The sequence below is a fragment of the Opisthorchis viverrini genome, assembly GCF_000715545.1.
Source record: "Opisthorchis viverrini unplaced genomic scaffold opera_v5_42, whole genome shotgun sequence".
In the NCBI taxonomy this organism is placed as follows: domain Eukaryota; kingdom Metazoa; phylum Platyhelminthes; class Trematoda; order Opisthorchiida; family Opisthorchiidae; genus Opisthorchis; species Opisthorchis viverrini.
The window spans coordinates 75,650-92,615 of NW_008751698.1; the positions used below are offsets into that span (position 1 = coordinate 75,650).

General features: G+C 44.6%; 1 protein-coding gene across 1 annotated transcript; it reads left to right on the top strand.

The window, feature by feature from the left end:
* Positions 1 to 1,232: 1,232 nt before the first annotated feature.
* Positions 1,233 to 7,301, top strand: T265_03067 (hypothetical protein; the record flags this gene model as incomplete). Its single annotated transcript, XM_009167472.1, has 5 exons — positions 1,233 to 1,448; positions 5,599 to 5,758; positions 6,137 to 6,230; positions 6,277 to 6,335; positions 6,904 to 7,301. The coding sequence occupies 5 exons, from the start codon at positions 1,233 to 1,235 to the stop codon at positions 7,137 to 7,139; spliced, it is 765 nt and encodes a 254-aa protein (XP_009165736.1).
* Positions 7,302 to 16,966: the final 9,665 nt, after the last annotated feature.

Sequence of the window (16,966 nt, forward strand, 5' to 3'; positions counted from 1 at the left end):
GTGAAGGGTGGAAGAGAGCCAGAGGCGGTCAAACAATGACTTGGCAGCAAAGTATGAAAGCCATTACCAACAAACTCAGCTGAGAGGGTCACTGCCGTCTTCCTGAATGGGGACCCCGAGACGGGCCACATCAATGGCTAGAGACATTGTCAGACATGGCCCAGTCGCGCCCTCGGTGGCGCTCGTGCATCCAAGCTATTGCCTTCAATGCATGGCTCCTTTTCCAACCCTCCCGCTTGATCGCCCGCAGTACCTATCCCCCTCCCATAACATCGGTGAACGAAACTGCGGTGGCCGTTTCAGTGGTGACCGTTTCAACCACAAGGGTGTGATCCTTAGCCCAGTTGTGACAGCCGCTAGTTTCAATGATGCTGGGACACCTGACGCTTCGTTCCAAAAATGGTGGAGAGTATCAGAATATTAAATCCTTAATTGTGCTGCCTAATATGCAACCGTTGGAACGTATAAAGTTTGGGGTACTTCCGGGTTGCTTAGTTTCGAAAAATGGTGATCGTTGAACAGTGGGTACGTTGACGTAACGGAAATTCCAGGCGGTAGACGATCCCATAGCCATATATCACGACAAAAACAGTCAGTACGTCTCAGGAGACGGTGGTCGAACACGACCATTTTGAAACTTTCACTATGGGTGGCCATTGTTACCTTTAAATAATTGTCTGTCAACTGACTTGATGGTATGATTATTCGACCCTTCAGGGAGGGGCTAAGGTGGCATACTACTGCATACTCCTTAACAGGCTGTCCGTATGGTTCTCGATGCATTTTATCTGCCATATGACTTTAATAATCAACAACAGTGCACCAGTAGTAAACGCTGGCATCTAGCTACAGCTACGAGGAAAGAATGCCTTGGCAAAGTGTTGAAACAAAACGAAGAGCTGGAATGTCATTTCACAACATCGTTTAGAATAAACTGGTGGAATTAACTCGACGTTTTTAAAAAAGACTCAACGTACACGGGCACAATAACAGGCCAACTAGCATCATGGTCACTTTTCCGTGTAGTTTTCCACCGTGTGCATGGTGAGTCGGTTGGTATGCAATCAGGAAGATGCAAAGCTCTCAGCACCCAAATTTGATTACACTTCGCCTTGAGTTGTCATTGATCGTCATTACCAGCAAGCGAGCTGTTAAAAGTGCTGACGTGCACTACGTGAAGTCCATTTGATTTGCAGTGCACTTTGCACCAGCTGGTATACTCATGTTTATATATGCGAGTTTCAGATTTTCGATCGACTATCGTTTCCTTCCTTTGTACTAGCCTCGAGTGTTCACTTCCACGCACAGTTCGAACGACACTTCATATGTCCGGAATCGCGCCTAGATTCATTTCTGAGAAGGATGTGGAGGCTAGAAGAAAGACCCAGGAGGAGGAGGGAGTAGTTGAAGAACCCTATGACGCGCGCTCTCTGTATGAACGTCTCCAGGTATCCATTTTTTTGACATTTTCACTGTCCATAATGTTATTTGTGCGATCACTGCTACGTGGTGTTGTAGTATAACACTGCGCAGCTTGCTCTCTTGGTTGACCTCTTTCTGTTTAGAGATGTAAATGATCTACCTGACTCTCGTAAATAACAAATTTTTCACCAGTTACTGTAGCTTCTACTCACCTCGGTAGGCTGTTATTATTCGGCCGGTGAATTTCCCCGATGGTATCTGGTTCAGTTTTTCTTTTCTGTCGGTAAATGGTCGTTCTAACTAGGGAAACACCCCACTTGTTCTTTCCCTGTGGCACATGTACTGTTGGTTGCGGTGTATTTGGACGTAATCGAGCTCAGTATAACCGATATATCGATATCCAATCCTCAGTAAAGGAGTCATATTACTACTTTAGTTGTCCACGTATCATCACATTATGCATCGATGCGAGTGCTATGTTACGCCTGGGACCACCGTGCCACTGTTATTCAAACTGCGCTATGTTATGTAGTAAACTCCGGTATTTGCAGCAACTGTCGTTCCCTCAGTCTTGTACATTTAATGTTTATAGTTTTTTATCTACCGTTCGTTGTGTAAAGTTTGCGTTCTACTTCATCAATAAGGTATTTGTTCGGATACTCGAATCTTGCCTACGTTTGCGTTGATTAGCCTAAAACGAATTGCTCGTTTTGTGAGTTTTAAACACCCACTCTTTCTGGTTCTATTGGCATCAAGGTACTCAATGGGTTGTGCATTTTAAGGTTATCCTACTCAGCTACCAGTCTACGCTTGTTCACTATTATGCACAAGCACGCCCTGCTGCGAACACAAGTATATTTTTAACTAGGAATACACCTTGGAATATCACCTTAGTTCTCCTTCAGGCTTCCTTTTCACTTTGGGTTCCTTCAGGTGGCATGGTAGCTAGGCAACGAAAGGGCATTATAGCTGAACGGTTATTTTTTCATTCAATGGGCTAACTTGACGCCGTAACAATCGACTTCCCAAACCGGCGTCGAACACGACAAGCACTTTCAATACTGGCTGGGAAGTCTCATTCCCCAATCGATGCACATGAGCTTTTGTGTGGGATAAAGTCACCAACCGCACCACGAAATTTACTGGAATCCCTATGTAAATAAGTCTGTTGGGAACTGCAATCGCAATAGCGGTTCAAACAAACAATGTAAACATCCCTACTTAAATGGTACTCCGGTTCTGCGATATGCGACTGACAGATTAGTAGAGAACAAATGTTCCAACTAAACAAAACTCTGTATAGTATTGATGTTCTTGTATATTATCTCGTTGTGGTAAGTTTTTGACTTGGGGTTTATGCATAAGTTCACAGATGAGTCCTTATGCATGTCTTGCGGCGTACAGTTACTTTCCATTTATGCTAAGGTACGCTTTATCCGCTGTCTGGGCTCTGGTAGTTTATCGAAGGATTCTGACTCCCCGGAACCAATTAACGATAAGATTCCTGTCGCTTGACTGGAAATGTCTAAAATTGGTAACACCAGCTTCAATACTCAGTTGGTACTGATAACTAGTCAGTAGGCAGACTTGCATCATATTTTGCAGGTGGTTGCTTTACGTGATTTAGGGCACGACAGCAGTATAGGCGCGTCTGATTGAATGGGCCGAACCAATGAATCAATTCAGTCAACATAAACTATGCTCTCGAGTATAGCCAGGAGTGGTCAACATTGAAAAGCTGCCAATCGAGGCGTCACGTGATCCTGCTACATTCTCGAATACACATGCCGAGACATGAAATGAATTGCTTTCATTGCCTGAACAACCTTTACTGTTTAGTCAATTGGTAGAATTTTGGAACCGATTAATTAGTCATCGTTTCAGAAGGACTTCGTAGACAATGGGTAATTTTTAACCGGGCAACGTTTCGCTTTTGACACAAAAACCGCATTAGGCCACTTGAGCAGGGCACCTAGTTAGCCAGGTTTTATGGGTAATTTTAACCGGGCAAACGTTCGCTTTTGACACAAAAACCGCATTAGGCCACTTGAGCAGGGCACCTAGTTAGCCAGGTTTTAAGACAGGCGGAGAACAAATCAGTAATATCTCTTCAGATAAGCATACTAGATCAGTTTTGGCTGTCAATTAAAGGATTGTGTCGGTTAGTATGGTTGCCTAAATCTTACGTCTGATAGGATGGGGGAATTTCAAATTGTTTTTGGTCGGCTTCTCATATACGGTGTTTTTTTAGTTTTCCTCCGACCTTATGTATCATGGAGTCCGAGAAACTTAGGGAACCCGAAGTTAACTGTACTAAATTTCAATGTGCACATTAAGTTCATTCAGATGGTCGAAAAAAAATCCACTAACCTTGTCTCGTCTCATCACGACGAAAGTGTCATCTACGTAATGCTTAGGTTGGTACGGGAATCCGGCTAAAGCTTTTTGTTCAAAGTCTCATGAGAATATTCGCCAATACCTGTGATATTGGTGATTTAACCGCTAGACCTTGCTCTTTGGTGGAAACCTCGGAATCAAAGATCAATGGAATGAGATTCAGGCGTGCTTTTATGACGTGCACTATTTCCTCTACCGTATGCCGTGTCCGTTCTGAACGGGCGTCTGCTGGTAGTAGTCGTTTGGTTATTTCTACTTTTGGCATATTTGTATATGTTGGCAACACCCGCTACTTTGTTGGCAGCCATATGAATTCCTAATGTAAATACTTCTGCTCTTACCTCTAACCGATTGCTATTAACGGCGTACTGTTCTATGCGGCTGTCTTATGCGTTCCATTTGGATACCCTTCGATGTCCGTTGGGTTGTTATTAGATTCTTAGGCAGCTCCAAATATTCCCGTAATGGGATAGAATTTTGGGTCCTTTCTTCCTATTCCAATAGTTGCTGTACAGGTTGGTTGGTTTTCTCATCTTTTCCTGTATAAGCGATAAGGTACAATAATGCCCTGATGATGCCACCTTGATTGGTGATGAAGCGTTTGCAATCAAATTGCCAAGCTCAGTGAACAAAATAGGGACCAAGGCACAACTGGTTTTGTCTCAATGTACTCCTTAAGACTCAGACTTAGTGGTAATAGACCTGCAATGGCTGCGGAAGTTATAGTTTTCGTACTACAGTATTCAAGGGTAGCTGCCTCAAGGCAGCAGCTCTTGAGATAGGCCACAACTGCAACTTCTGAACGTTAGGATGAACTTCAAGAGTATTTTGTTTGCATTTGCACTGTCAGAGTCCCCTCTGATGTGGAACAAGCATGTAGAGACCAACTATATTTGGTCTTTCTAGATGCTACCAAACGGCTAGTTTGTCAGTGGTTTTTGGCGCTACCGCCGCCATCTCTGTATGAGTCAAAACGGAACTCAGTGCAGCCGCCTAGCAGTGAAATGTAGCCTCGGTTGTATTTGAGGTCACTTTATGTGAGATGCACTCTTGGGGAATACGCTCTCATTAAGTCGTTCGATCGACTTGCCGTCTCAACATCCCACGAGAAAAGGAAGAGCTTATCCAGTCCTGTCACACGAACAGTGGAAACAAATGTATATTCTACTGTAGCTTAGACGACCGAGAGGAACACATAAGTCGATAAATTCACATTTGGGAGAGTTTTGCTACGGAGGAAACCCAAAATGTTTTGCTACCGTGGGGATTCTTACGAGACCAAGTTAAGTGCCAAAGTTACTTTTGTAGGTATTGCTTTCATGATGGCTTCCTATTTCGGAATCACTATAATAATGCTTATACTATTGTCCTTCTGGGGATTTCAACTGTACGAAAGTGACATCTTCTGAAAGAGGGTCAGACTATTGAAATACGCATCAAGAAGCCAAATACAAACGGTATCTTAGAAGACCAGTGAGGCATCTACAAAATGGGAAACATATTCGAACGATAGAACTACGAAAGCTGGTTCCATTTGTAAAGCGTGAAAAAAATCTCAAGGAAGCGGGTGAGCACTGCTGATTAGTTAAACCTTCGAACTTTCGTGCCCTATTCCAGCTATGCCTGGACTGACAGAGTTTGTGTAGTTAGTGCTGTCACAGCTTCTGTGCTGCCGTAATCTTCAATTCCATTCATTTTATCTATGTCCACTCTAGGTCATGTTTTACGGTATTCATCCGCGGCCTGATACTCCCACTATGCATACTTGCCACTTTTCAGATTGAAAAGGATCGGAAGCAGGAAGAATTCGAGGCGCAGGTGGCATTGAAGAACCGGGTTCATCGCTTGGATGAAGAGGAAGTTGAATATCTTCAAACACTTGCAGTGAGACAGCACAAAGTGGAGCTCGAAAAAGAGGAGGAAATCGCTGCGTTGTTGCGTGAAGCTCAAATATCCTTTTACTGTGGCATTCTTGTATACCTGTTTATAGGTGTCTTGTTCAGAGTAGATCGGACATAAGAGATATCTCTAGAGATAGGATACGGTGCTTCTAAATGTACTTCGCAAGAACCATCCAAAACCTAGGAATAGCAAGATGGAAATAAATATCGTATTTATCCTATCGGGCTAGCTGCGTCTTATAAGACTTTCTGTTAGGGAGGATACAACAGCTAATGTAGTTATTCGGCACTCCCTTACCTGCACCATTTGTCTCTTGTAGAGAATTAAGTTTCAGTTTGTAGTACGCAGAGAGGTTGCTAGTACTCATATTTCTTCTTAACGCTCATTGGTTACGCTCATCGCCCTGCGCCCCAAGTCGTCTCCCAATCTGACACACCCATGAGACCTTCCCCAGTTCGTTCTGGACCAAGCCAGCGAGCCCTTCTTGCCAATGCGCTTAAGCGACCATCGTGAGTTTCTCTTATCCCGTCTCTCATATATTTTTGGACCCCCTAGTGGACTACCCGAAATGGCTTTACCTCCGAAACCCAAAACAGCGCGTACGGAACATACAGGTCAGTTTTTCATCTTTTCCCTTGATTGTTTGTTACATATTCGACTGGTGTGAAATCACAACCAGTTGGGTAGCTTGGGTAGGCCACTTTTCTCTGGTTCATCGCGACTGTAAGCCAAACTAGAACGCAGTGGATTCGGGCTGACGGTCGGAAGTTTACTTGTCTATATGTTATCCCACGAGAACAAATCTTGTCTTTTTCTGAGCTAGGAAAGTGTACTTGAGTAATTTCGGTAAGCAGTTCATAGGGATGTCTAGAAATATCGCATATGTAGGGCGCATCATTGTAGAATATTGCTATCAAAATTCTGTTACCTGAGGAAGACAGCTGTCGAATACTTCCATTTAAAGCTAGCTACTCGAAGACTGATTTTGGATCAACGCTTGTCCAACAACTTCTCGACGTGTGTTCGGATTCACTAGCGGTCGCGGCCTTTGATTCGGTCTTATTTTACTCATACAGTTGCTGATACAGTTGCTTATTTTTTTCCATGGATTGGTCCCTTCCCGATCGAAAAAATGTTATCTGGTCGGTTAGCAGCTTCTCATTTGCGTGCTTTCTTTGACAGGTACCGTCCAACCAGCTGATCCGCAAAATGGCGATGTACCGCTGGATCACGTAACACCATATCCAGGGAACTCGCAGACCAGCTTTGGTCTCACGGCCTATTCTGATTCTGACTCCAGTGAATCCAGTGACAGCGAGTCTGGGTCCACCGACGTTGAAGATGCTGCATGTACACTGATGGAAGTTGCTGCTACACGACTGCGAAAAAGCAAACCATCAAACAGCGAAGATGCTTGAAGTTATATCGACCCATTTATGCTGTACAGCATCGCATTTTTCTCCGTTTATGTCTGTGAACAGCGTTGTCAAAGATTCAACTGTTTCCAATGCCTTTCTAATGGACTTCGACCTCTAGCTGTTACTTGGCGGTGTTTACTCTACAGTTTGGGCATATATTACTCAATCGCAGTTGGAGTGCTTTACATTCTAGTTTCGCCGCAAAACCGGACAATTTCTGATAGTTATGTCAGTGTGGTCGATTTCAGATAGTATCTTCCGGAAGGATTCGATGGTTCAGAAGGCTATAGAACCCCAAAATTCCGGAACGGGAATCCCAGAGATTGATACCTGTGTTTTCAAGCTACCGGGGCCATATTCAAGGCGGGTAGGTCAACATAGGTGGACTTGTGATGCGTTGGGTGTTTGAACTACCGTTTAGTCCGAACAAAGATTAGACGTACTGATAATGTATCAGTCATCAGTGCATTTCGCACCGTTGGCGACCCTTATCTCCTGAACGAAGCAGAATTGAAGGACAGACTTTGAAGTAACTTGTGGTTAACTTCAACTATGACAGCTGCGCCGGGCTCCAGATCTTTAGGTGTACTTTTGGCTTTCGACATCTTCGGGATTCCCTTAGTCTGTATCCTCTTATCGAAAGAGGTATCATATTCAGTAGTTCACTTAACGAATTATCGTCAAACGGAGGATATTTCACCCAATCATTTTCTCTCCTCAGTTCCACATTTAAGCCATGGGACAGATTAATGGGGTTATTTTCTTTGTCTGATTTACCTATCTCGTACGATTTTATCCCTATGGACAGGGCTTTCTGTCTGAATTGTGTTTTCGGAATTACTTCAAGAATTTCCGTGATACACCACAGGTTCGTAAGCTTTTGGTCAGCAAGTAATCAGTCCTGAGAATGACCATTTATTCGGATGAGATTACTGTGTCCATCAGTAGATACCTTCATATCTTCAGGGTTTACTTTTTTTGAAGAGCTAGTATCTGGGTGCACTTTGTGGTTAGTCAAATTTTAAGCATATCACGTCGTACCCAGCATTGTTGTGAGCCTACTAAAAATTCGAGTGCATTAAAATGAACATGATTTGATTTCATTAGCTGGGTGAAGTGTCACGAAAGTGGTGTTAGCTCTAACGAGACTGAATGTGCGGTAGGTAGGTAAGGGCTTACCAGGAGCTGACTCTGTGTTGTGCCACTACATGTAATTGTCTATCGGTTTTACAGATGTTGGATATTGGGATCACTGAAGTCTTAGCTGGATTACTGGGAGCTGTCGATGAATCCGGTATATTCACCCTTTCGGTATGAGAAGCCTCTGACTGCATAAAGCATTGCTTAAACATTTGATTTCTACCGCGATTGAACACTGTTTATACGGGTTCACATTACACTTTGATGGCCTATCCACTCTAGATGGCTCTTCTAGGTTGCCGTATTATCATCCAACAACCGATACCATTTGGGGTTACTAATTTCATCGCTTACCTGTTTTGCATGCTGAGGGTCACCTCAGCAGATTTCGTTTGACCTGGTTTTTCGAAATGAGTTTCCGATAATCATTCAAATGTTTGAATATTGCCGCTAACCATACGTGAATTTGAAAAAGCGTCTAAGTTGTTTGTCCCAGAGAATCAGGGTTCCTGCGTCGGATGCATCAGGTAACACCGGTCATGCGTGTGGTATTGCCCACGGAGAAAAAAACTTTAGTATCTTGAGTATTCAGGCAGCCGAGTTCTATGGCAGTTTGCACCACTCATTTATTTGTGGAACATTGCAAATGAGACTTGTGTGAAACTCGATTGAATCGGTCAGTTGCACCATCTGGTACGCACGTGAGTAGTTTTCTATATCATTCACTGCGTTCCCAACGTAAAGCTCTCACCATTTCTTGGTGACCAACTTCTGTTCTGCAATGTTCCTATGGGCTATGTTGGCTACACCTTACTTCCTAGAGTTTCGACCATGCAGCGAAGGCCAACGGGGAGCATCCGGACGAAGAATAGCAAGTCACCGTACTGAGTATTCGTATTCCGAGGTGGTCTGGAGGTGAAGTCGTACTTCTTCCGCGATAGGGGTGCGAAGGTTTTCTTCCAGGCTACCGGTATGTCCATGTTTATGGAAGGATCGATTTTGCCATCTCTCGGGGAAGCACGGGTTAGAGAAAGTTGACCCCAAAAACCGCACACTTCGGACGTTGAACAGTTGGCTGTGATCGCGAATTAATTATTCAATACGGTCGAAATACTCTAAAAACTCAGATTCCGTACTGCCCAAAAGCACATGCTGTGCGTAGTTGCAATAGGAGTACGACAGTAATGCCTCGCTCCCTTCGCCCTCGGGCCAGGCTGGTCCCCTGAGTCGGCTCTGAGAGGGGTCACTTAAGAAAACCCTAAGAATCGCTGCCTCGTAGTTCAGAAGCTAGGGACAGGGTCCCCGAACAAAACCCCAGATCCTTCCACTGCCTTTTGGGTCAGACTTCTAATTCAAAGACCCCAGGTGGAGTACCTCAACTATACTTCCTTCAGCTTGGGCAACCTGGAAGTATCATTCACCCTTGCAGCTCTTCGCTCACCGGGTTCCCCTCACACTCCCCACCCATCGAACGACATCATCATCATTGTCAGCTGTAATAACCGCGTACTCGTCGTACAGTGGTTGTAGCTGCCGCAGTTTCGTTCACCGATGATTTGGGGGGGGGCTAGGTGCGCATTGCAGGCGGGAGCTGATAAATAGGTGCATAAATCCGACATTGTCAGGGGGCTGGCAAGTGGGGTGGGGTGGGGAAAGGAGCTATGCATTGAAGGCAATAGTTTGGGTGCACGGACCGCCATTGAGGGCGCGGCTGGACCGTGTCTGACAATGTCTCTAGCCATTGATGTTGCCCGTCTTGGGGTCCCCATTCAGGAAGACGGCAGTGACCCTCTCAGCTGAGTTTGTTGGTAATGGCTTTCATACTTTGCTGCCAAGTCATTGTTTGACCGCCTCTGGCTCTCTTCCACCCTTCACATGGTTGTGCGAAAAGTGCCCTTCGAGGAAGTCGGTCGACTGGCATCGAAAGACGCAGTACAGTCAACCCATTTATTATCCGCTAGCCATTGTTCTGTGTTTAAACCTTCGCAGAGGATAAAAAGATCACTTACTAACCCCAAAAGATCTGATACACATTGCAGCGTTTGATGTGTCGCAACAGGCATCTCTTGCCAAAACCTTACTTCCCCTTTCTGTTGATGTATGTCGTGTCTCCGAATCACGCATATAAGACCTCATTTCAGCCGTGCACCTCAAGCCGCTTGGAACTAGTGCAGATGTTCCATATTTCACTTTCTGGGTATCCGGTGGTCGTGACGCAATGGATCGTGGTATCTAGGATGTGGGAGTTGCAAGGCGCCTAACTGGACCAGATCCCAATGAAAAATTCCCCTTGCACTGTTCAGTTGTCTGGTTCAATTAAGATCAATGTGGGTCGATGCGGTAAACGGTGTATATTTGTCGTATCAGCCCCGACAGACAGCAGTTTCGAGACTGCGGAGGAGGCGTTTTATCAAGACTTATCAAAACTACTTCGATTAGCAAGAGGGACGGACATAGTAATCTTGGTGGGTGATATGAATGGCCAATTCGGACGATTAAGCCCGGAAGAAGCACAGTTAGGTGGTAGATTTGAAGTTCATGCTGAGCCTACGGATAATATGGAGCGAATCTCTTAGTTGTGTACAAACCGTTGTCCGCGCCTGGCCCGTACGAACTTCCAACACACGCTCCCATCGAGTTGCTTGGAGGTCACCCATCACAAGACAGTCGTGGACTCAATTGGACCACGTGGCTATCAGTTACCAATGGAGAGCCTCAGTTAAGTGTTATCGTTCCTTCTCGGGTACGCAACTTGACTCTTATAACTCCATCGTGCGGGCCAGGTTATCACTTCGTCTTCCGCCAGCGGTGGGTGTGCCAAAGCAGGGCAGTTCCTTCCATCGACTTCGACAAGTTTCAGTAGCTGATCTGGCTAGAAAACTACTGCTAAAGCACAGTCATGCGGGTGACGAAGAATGCTTGGAGGTTGAATGGAAGCGGGTTAAAGAACCCGTTTCCAGCTTTCAGAACTGTTCATCCAGACCATCTGACTCGACTGAATGAACACACGATATCGTCCAGATCAAGCAGCTATTATTGCTGTCATAAAGGAGATGCCCACAACTAGCGGTTATAATGGCGCACGCAGGCTCCTAAAACACTGGATAAACAGGAGCTTGGAGAATGACAGAGGACGCTGGTGGATTTCGAATTTCCAGGAGGTGAGAAAGGCTTTCGCTGCAGGCAGTTGCCACTCCCTGTTTTGGTGCGTGTCTTGCCATGATTGAACGAGACGTTAGCCTGACCCAAGGTTTCAGAGAGGTTAATAATAAAAAAATCCACGGCTTGGGCTCTTTGCAACGATAAGCGCAACAGGGCCGGAGAGAACTTTGGTGACCGAAATAATCACTGAGGAAAACGGATCGTTGTCTCGAATAAGAAAGGGGGTGCCTGAATCGCTGCGCTGAACACTCGAACAGCAGCCCACAGCTTCTCAGCTGGTTCTCAACCCGTAACACATCTCCGGCCAACGAACTCGGAAGCGCCGACGGATTCGGAAATAGGCGGATGTCTTCTGTCTCTTAAGCGTCACTGAGTTGTTGATTCCTACCCGTTCTTTTCAGAGGTGGGGGTGAAATGTTCAACCGGTGCTTTTGCAACTGATATGCCCTTATCTGGGCCAACGAGGCCTCCCAAGCCAACTGGCCATTTTGTAAACCGGTGCTCGCAGTGAGTGTGGCAACCGTGTAGGCCTGACTTCTGTTGAATCCGGAATCTGTGGCGCTCATTTTACGTTTTCTTAAGAAGTCGTGTGAAGACAGCTCCGAGAACAGTAAGCGGGATACCTGCCGGGAAAAGTATGTGTGGATCGCATCTCCACACTCCGTCAAGTGTATGTGCAACGCCACGAGTATGGGTGCATTGTCACTTTGATGCTACCTGACTTTAGGAGTGCGTGTGATTTCGTCAACGAGTTCGTTCTTTTCAACACGCTTGTACAACAAAGTATGTCTCAGGAGTTCGTGAGTGTCATAAGCTCTTGGTGTTCGCATTCATATCGGTGCGCGGGAGTGTGTGGAGATCTACAAAAGCCCTCCTGAAATCAGTGGTGTCCGACAAACGTGTCTATCCTCCGTTTTTGTTTACTTTTGTTATTGATGAAGTTATGGTGTATACTCTGGAAGGTCTCCACACCTGTGGCAAGCAAGACCATTGTCGACCAAGGATACGTGGACACTATTATCCTCGTTTTTGAGGAAGCGCAGTAAGCACAAGCGGTACAAGAGGAGCTGACTGAGTTCATCCAACCCTTTTGCAGCTACTTTGCTCCCACATAGTGCCCAGTCGTGCTGTATGGCGTACAGTGGCTGAACATACCTCAAAGGATTGAAGGGGTGATGCTGAGGTATCGCAATGGTTGCATTGACTCTGACGATAGTGTGACAGGCGAGATGAACGCCAGAATTGTCTTCGCCAGCTGGCACCACTTGTGGTGTCAAAATGTCAACGCTGGACCTCATAGGACGCGTGTATCGTACGACTGCGAGACATGGTCACTTAGAACGGGGTGTGTAAGATATCTTCAGTCATTTAACAACCGTGGTCTCAGAATTATAGCTGGGATCAACCAGAATTACAAGCCGGCTCATATGTTTCGCATGCCGAGCAACCGCTTGTTGAGAGGGACGTTGCTCCCCTTGCCTAATTTGGAGTGGCGAAAACCTAGAGGTGGACAGATTCGGACAAGGCAGAAGGGAATGAGGGATTTTATGAAACGTTCGTTTCCTGTTGATGTATGATCGTAATTATACTGTTTTTCTAGTTGAAGTCAAATTAGTGTGACTGGAGCGTTTGCCTGCTCCACTCTATTTGATATGCGCAACATTGTAATGCATCAAGTTCTCACTCATGTTTATTCATGTAGCTGAGTGAATAAAATTTTAGCAGAATAATTCTTGCGTAAACGATAAATGGTGATCTAAGTTTGTTTATCGACCGTTTATATCCTCTGATAAAGACTGGGCTCGCTATCTCAATAGTTGTAACAAACTAAGACAACGGAGGCACCGCATATGATAGAGCAATTGTATAGACTTATTACTAGGGGAATTGTCCCCAATTTTGATGCTTTTATTCTTTTGTACAGACGGCAGAAACTTACCGGCATTATGCGATGAACAAAAGTATTCAGAAATGAGTCATTAGCATATTATCAAAAACCAACATTGTGAAAGCGTATTGGCACTGGTCACAGCTTTAATTGCGTGGTTATATGAGGTTGATGAAAAGGAAATCTCGTTCATTGTGACGGGCTTATATGAAAAACAAAACCACAGTGCAGCTCTTTGCAATAATGATAACAGGAGGTAGGCAGTCTCTTTCCTTATGCTCTTTTTTGCTTGCCGACGATAGGTAAAGTGGGGATATGGGGACAACAGCGTCTGTTCCGACAACACCCAGTGCACTGACAAGCGCGCGTCCTCCTGTCTTTTAGAAAATCATACACTGAATATATCAACATAGCGATACTTTTCCGAACGTACCTCTTGTCCAGCTGGGTTGGTATCCTCCATCTGCATAACGTGGTTTCCAGTACAAATAGTACTGAGGTGGCTAAAATTAATCAGAAATTGACCCGGGGAAAATTGTTATTCGAAGAAGAAATTATCAGCAGTTGTCAAATCTCAGCACGAGAATTTACAACTAATTAGGTTTGAGGTCGCTTCATCCTTTGGGTTATTTAGTTGCGGGAGCTGGATTTTGGAAATCATTTACTTACATCAAAACGACCTGTTCAACATGGACGCGAAAAGCGCACTGGAGTTTTTGTCCTCCAATTTGTACTCTCGAATTTGTCACATCAAGCAGAAACTACTGGCTGTACGAAAGGATCAAATGTTTCCCATCATTATTAGGCAAAGTGAGGTTTCATTTGCAAGCTGGATGCATGTTTTAAGTGATAATGAATGGAACTGAAAGCAGTTTAGTTGTTTTTGAGGCAGCATCTTGCGTCACTGAAATTTCCACACCCAGTGAGAAATTCCAATTTATTCATAGGCTTTCTTGAGACGATACATTAGTATAATGACCATGGGAAGAGTATTCAGAAGCACTGAGGGTATTTGTGAGGCTTTTGGTGGAGTTTATTACGGAAAGATAAGCGGCCTGGCTGGAATATAAAAGCTCCAGTCTTTTCTTTTCGCCATAATGATGAACCCAGGATCACCCAGCCTGGCCCTTAACACACTGCTTAACTATTGAGATTCCCTGTAGTAGGTCTTCATTTTTTACTTGAACGTTGTTTAGTTTTAGGGCTACATAACCGGTAGCTAACACTTCTCGGTACGCCACGCGCTTTTTTATCTTCACAGAATGGCTATCCTGGTGCCCTGAATGAGGAGAATCACATCCATTCTAATGTGAGAGCAGCGTGAAAATGATCGCTTGGAGATCTACATGAGTTGATGACAACACCATATTTTTAATAGGTTATCATTTGATGATAATGGGGATATTGATTACCACTCGTGCTAACTCTGTGAAAATGCTGACCTTAAGTATACCTTAAAAATTTTGCTTATTTAGGAAGTTTGTCGAAGCTTCACAAAGTGCAACTAACTTTCTGACTCGCAAGGCGCTTCAGTTCTTGGCGATAGCATTGCAATTCAAGAAGGCGAAGGTTTCTTCGGACATTTTTCTGCTCCATGATATGCTCACATCTTGGGCCGAGAGGTTGGTCCGTGCCAAAATCACTTGGTGTAACAATGGAGTTCATTTCATGTTCTCATGAAACGTATTCGCTCAGGTAGTCCGCTTTTCTGTTGATATGCTCGGATTATGATGTTGCTTGCTACCGTCACGTGCGAATCCATAGGTTTGAATCGTTTGGGCATCATTAATTTCGCCTACACATTTACAGGTGGGAAAACTACACCATCCTTGTAGGCCGTGACGTTGCCAACACTAACACAATTGTCAGAATACACCCATGGATCTTACATAACTAAACACGTATGGAACAGATTATTGATGACTTTAAGCGGCTTCGGACCATCCCTGTACATCCTTGCTTGAGGTTACCAAAAAGACCTTTACATATGGCCTTTGGAAATCTAGCACGTGCTTCAGTTTCCTGTACTAGGTGACTGGCAGACCGACGTGAAGACGATCATTCAGTTTGATCCATGCTCACCACAGTTGACTACTTGATTCGCTTGTACCGAATATCTTGGTCCAGATTGTGGTAATTTTCACAAGCTAAGTTACTCTTACTGGTTTCACGAGAGCACGGGATGGCTAAGCGGACAGAGCCGCGAACTTGCTGATCAGGAGGACGGTTGTTCAACCACAACCTCAGGATCTGGACTACTGCTTTCTAGGTTTAGCAATCTGACTGTCCCTCCTGCGAATGGTGTGGCTGCTAGGCACCGAAAGTGTTACAGCTGAGTGATGATTACTTTCGTTTTTATTCCACGAGACCAAGAAGAAGCATCATAACAAGACGGACGGAATTCAGCTAGTTTGGCCAATTTTACGTATTAAAACTAAACTAAGCTACTATACGGGTTTCGAGTTGGAGCAGCGTGCGGCCAGAGTTGAGGCTGAGGCCGCAAGCCAGGTCACCTAAAAGGAATGTGAATGCTGACATGATTCATTGAGACATTGACCACTGATACCATAGCTTTTACACCCACCAAGTATCTTCGCATTCCTAATATTTTTGCGGCAATTACCGGTTCCCTGCGCCAGTTTACGGCAAGCGTGACTCAACCGCAGCAGAAAAGGTACATACGGAGAACATCTGAAGTCGTACAAGTTTCGAGTCTCCCTAGACAGACGGTCCAGGCCTAGCCGCATTGTATGGATAGTTGACTGGAACTCGAAAAACCAGTGGCATTTCTGGGCCAGATATTGTTCTCTTTGGATGGTGTGTATTATAAAAATCCAAGGTGTACTTCACATATTCCTTTTGACAGGTGATATTTCATATTTCAGGATACATTGCTTCGTGAAACTCGCCCACTGCTCCTGTCCATGCGCGACGATCAGCACTAAGGAGTACGCGCATTTTGGTACGATTTTTTGACAGTGCGACTAGTGACAGTCTAGTTCATCCAGACTTTTATACCTAGAAACAGAAGGCCGTGGATGCACAGGAACTGGTTGAAGTTTCATGTTAAAATAATGTGTCGTGCTTTCCTACGGATTACTTTTCCCATTAAAATCCTCTTCGACACACAACTTGATGAGAGAAATCAACCGCTGGAAAGAACTCTGGGGAGAACGCTATATTTATTGAATTTTTTGGGCGTGGAATGAGGCGACGTCAAGATCAATCAGTACACTACTTTTGTCATTGGTGTAGAAAAAGCCTTGAATATTCTGGTACATTTGAACGGCGAACAGCGTGTTGTGTTTCACTGATTGCGAATCACGCTTGCTGCAAAAGCGACTGACCGATTCAGCAGCTGTGTCCGTTTACTAACTAATGGAAGGATGGAGTACTGGGCGGCGGTACACTTTCCATCCACGTTCCATTGTCTGTGAATGCTGGGCGACTTCGTGTAAACATAGAGGCTTGACAAATGTTTTTGTTTAGACTTCCGAAATGAGTTAGTGTGACACTCTACAAGGGTTTATAAATTGCCTGCTGGAAGCTAAACTATTTAACGGACACGTCTTGGGAAAAATATTTCAACTGATAATAATTCGTGTTTATATATATATATATATATATATATATATAT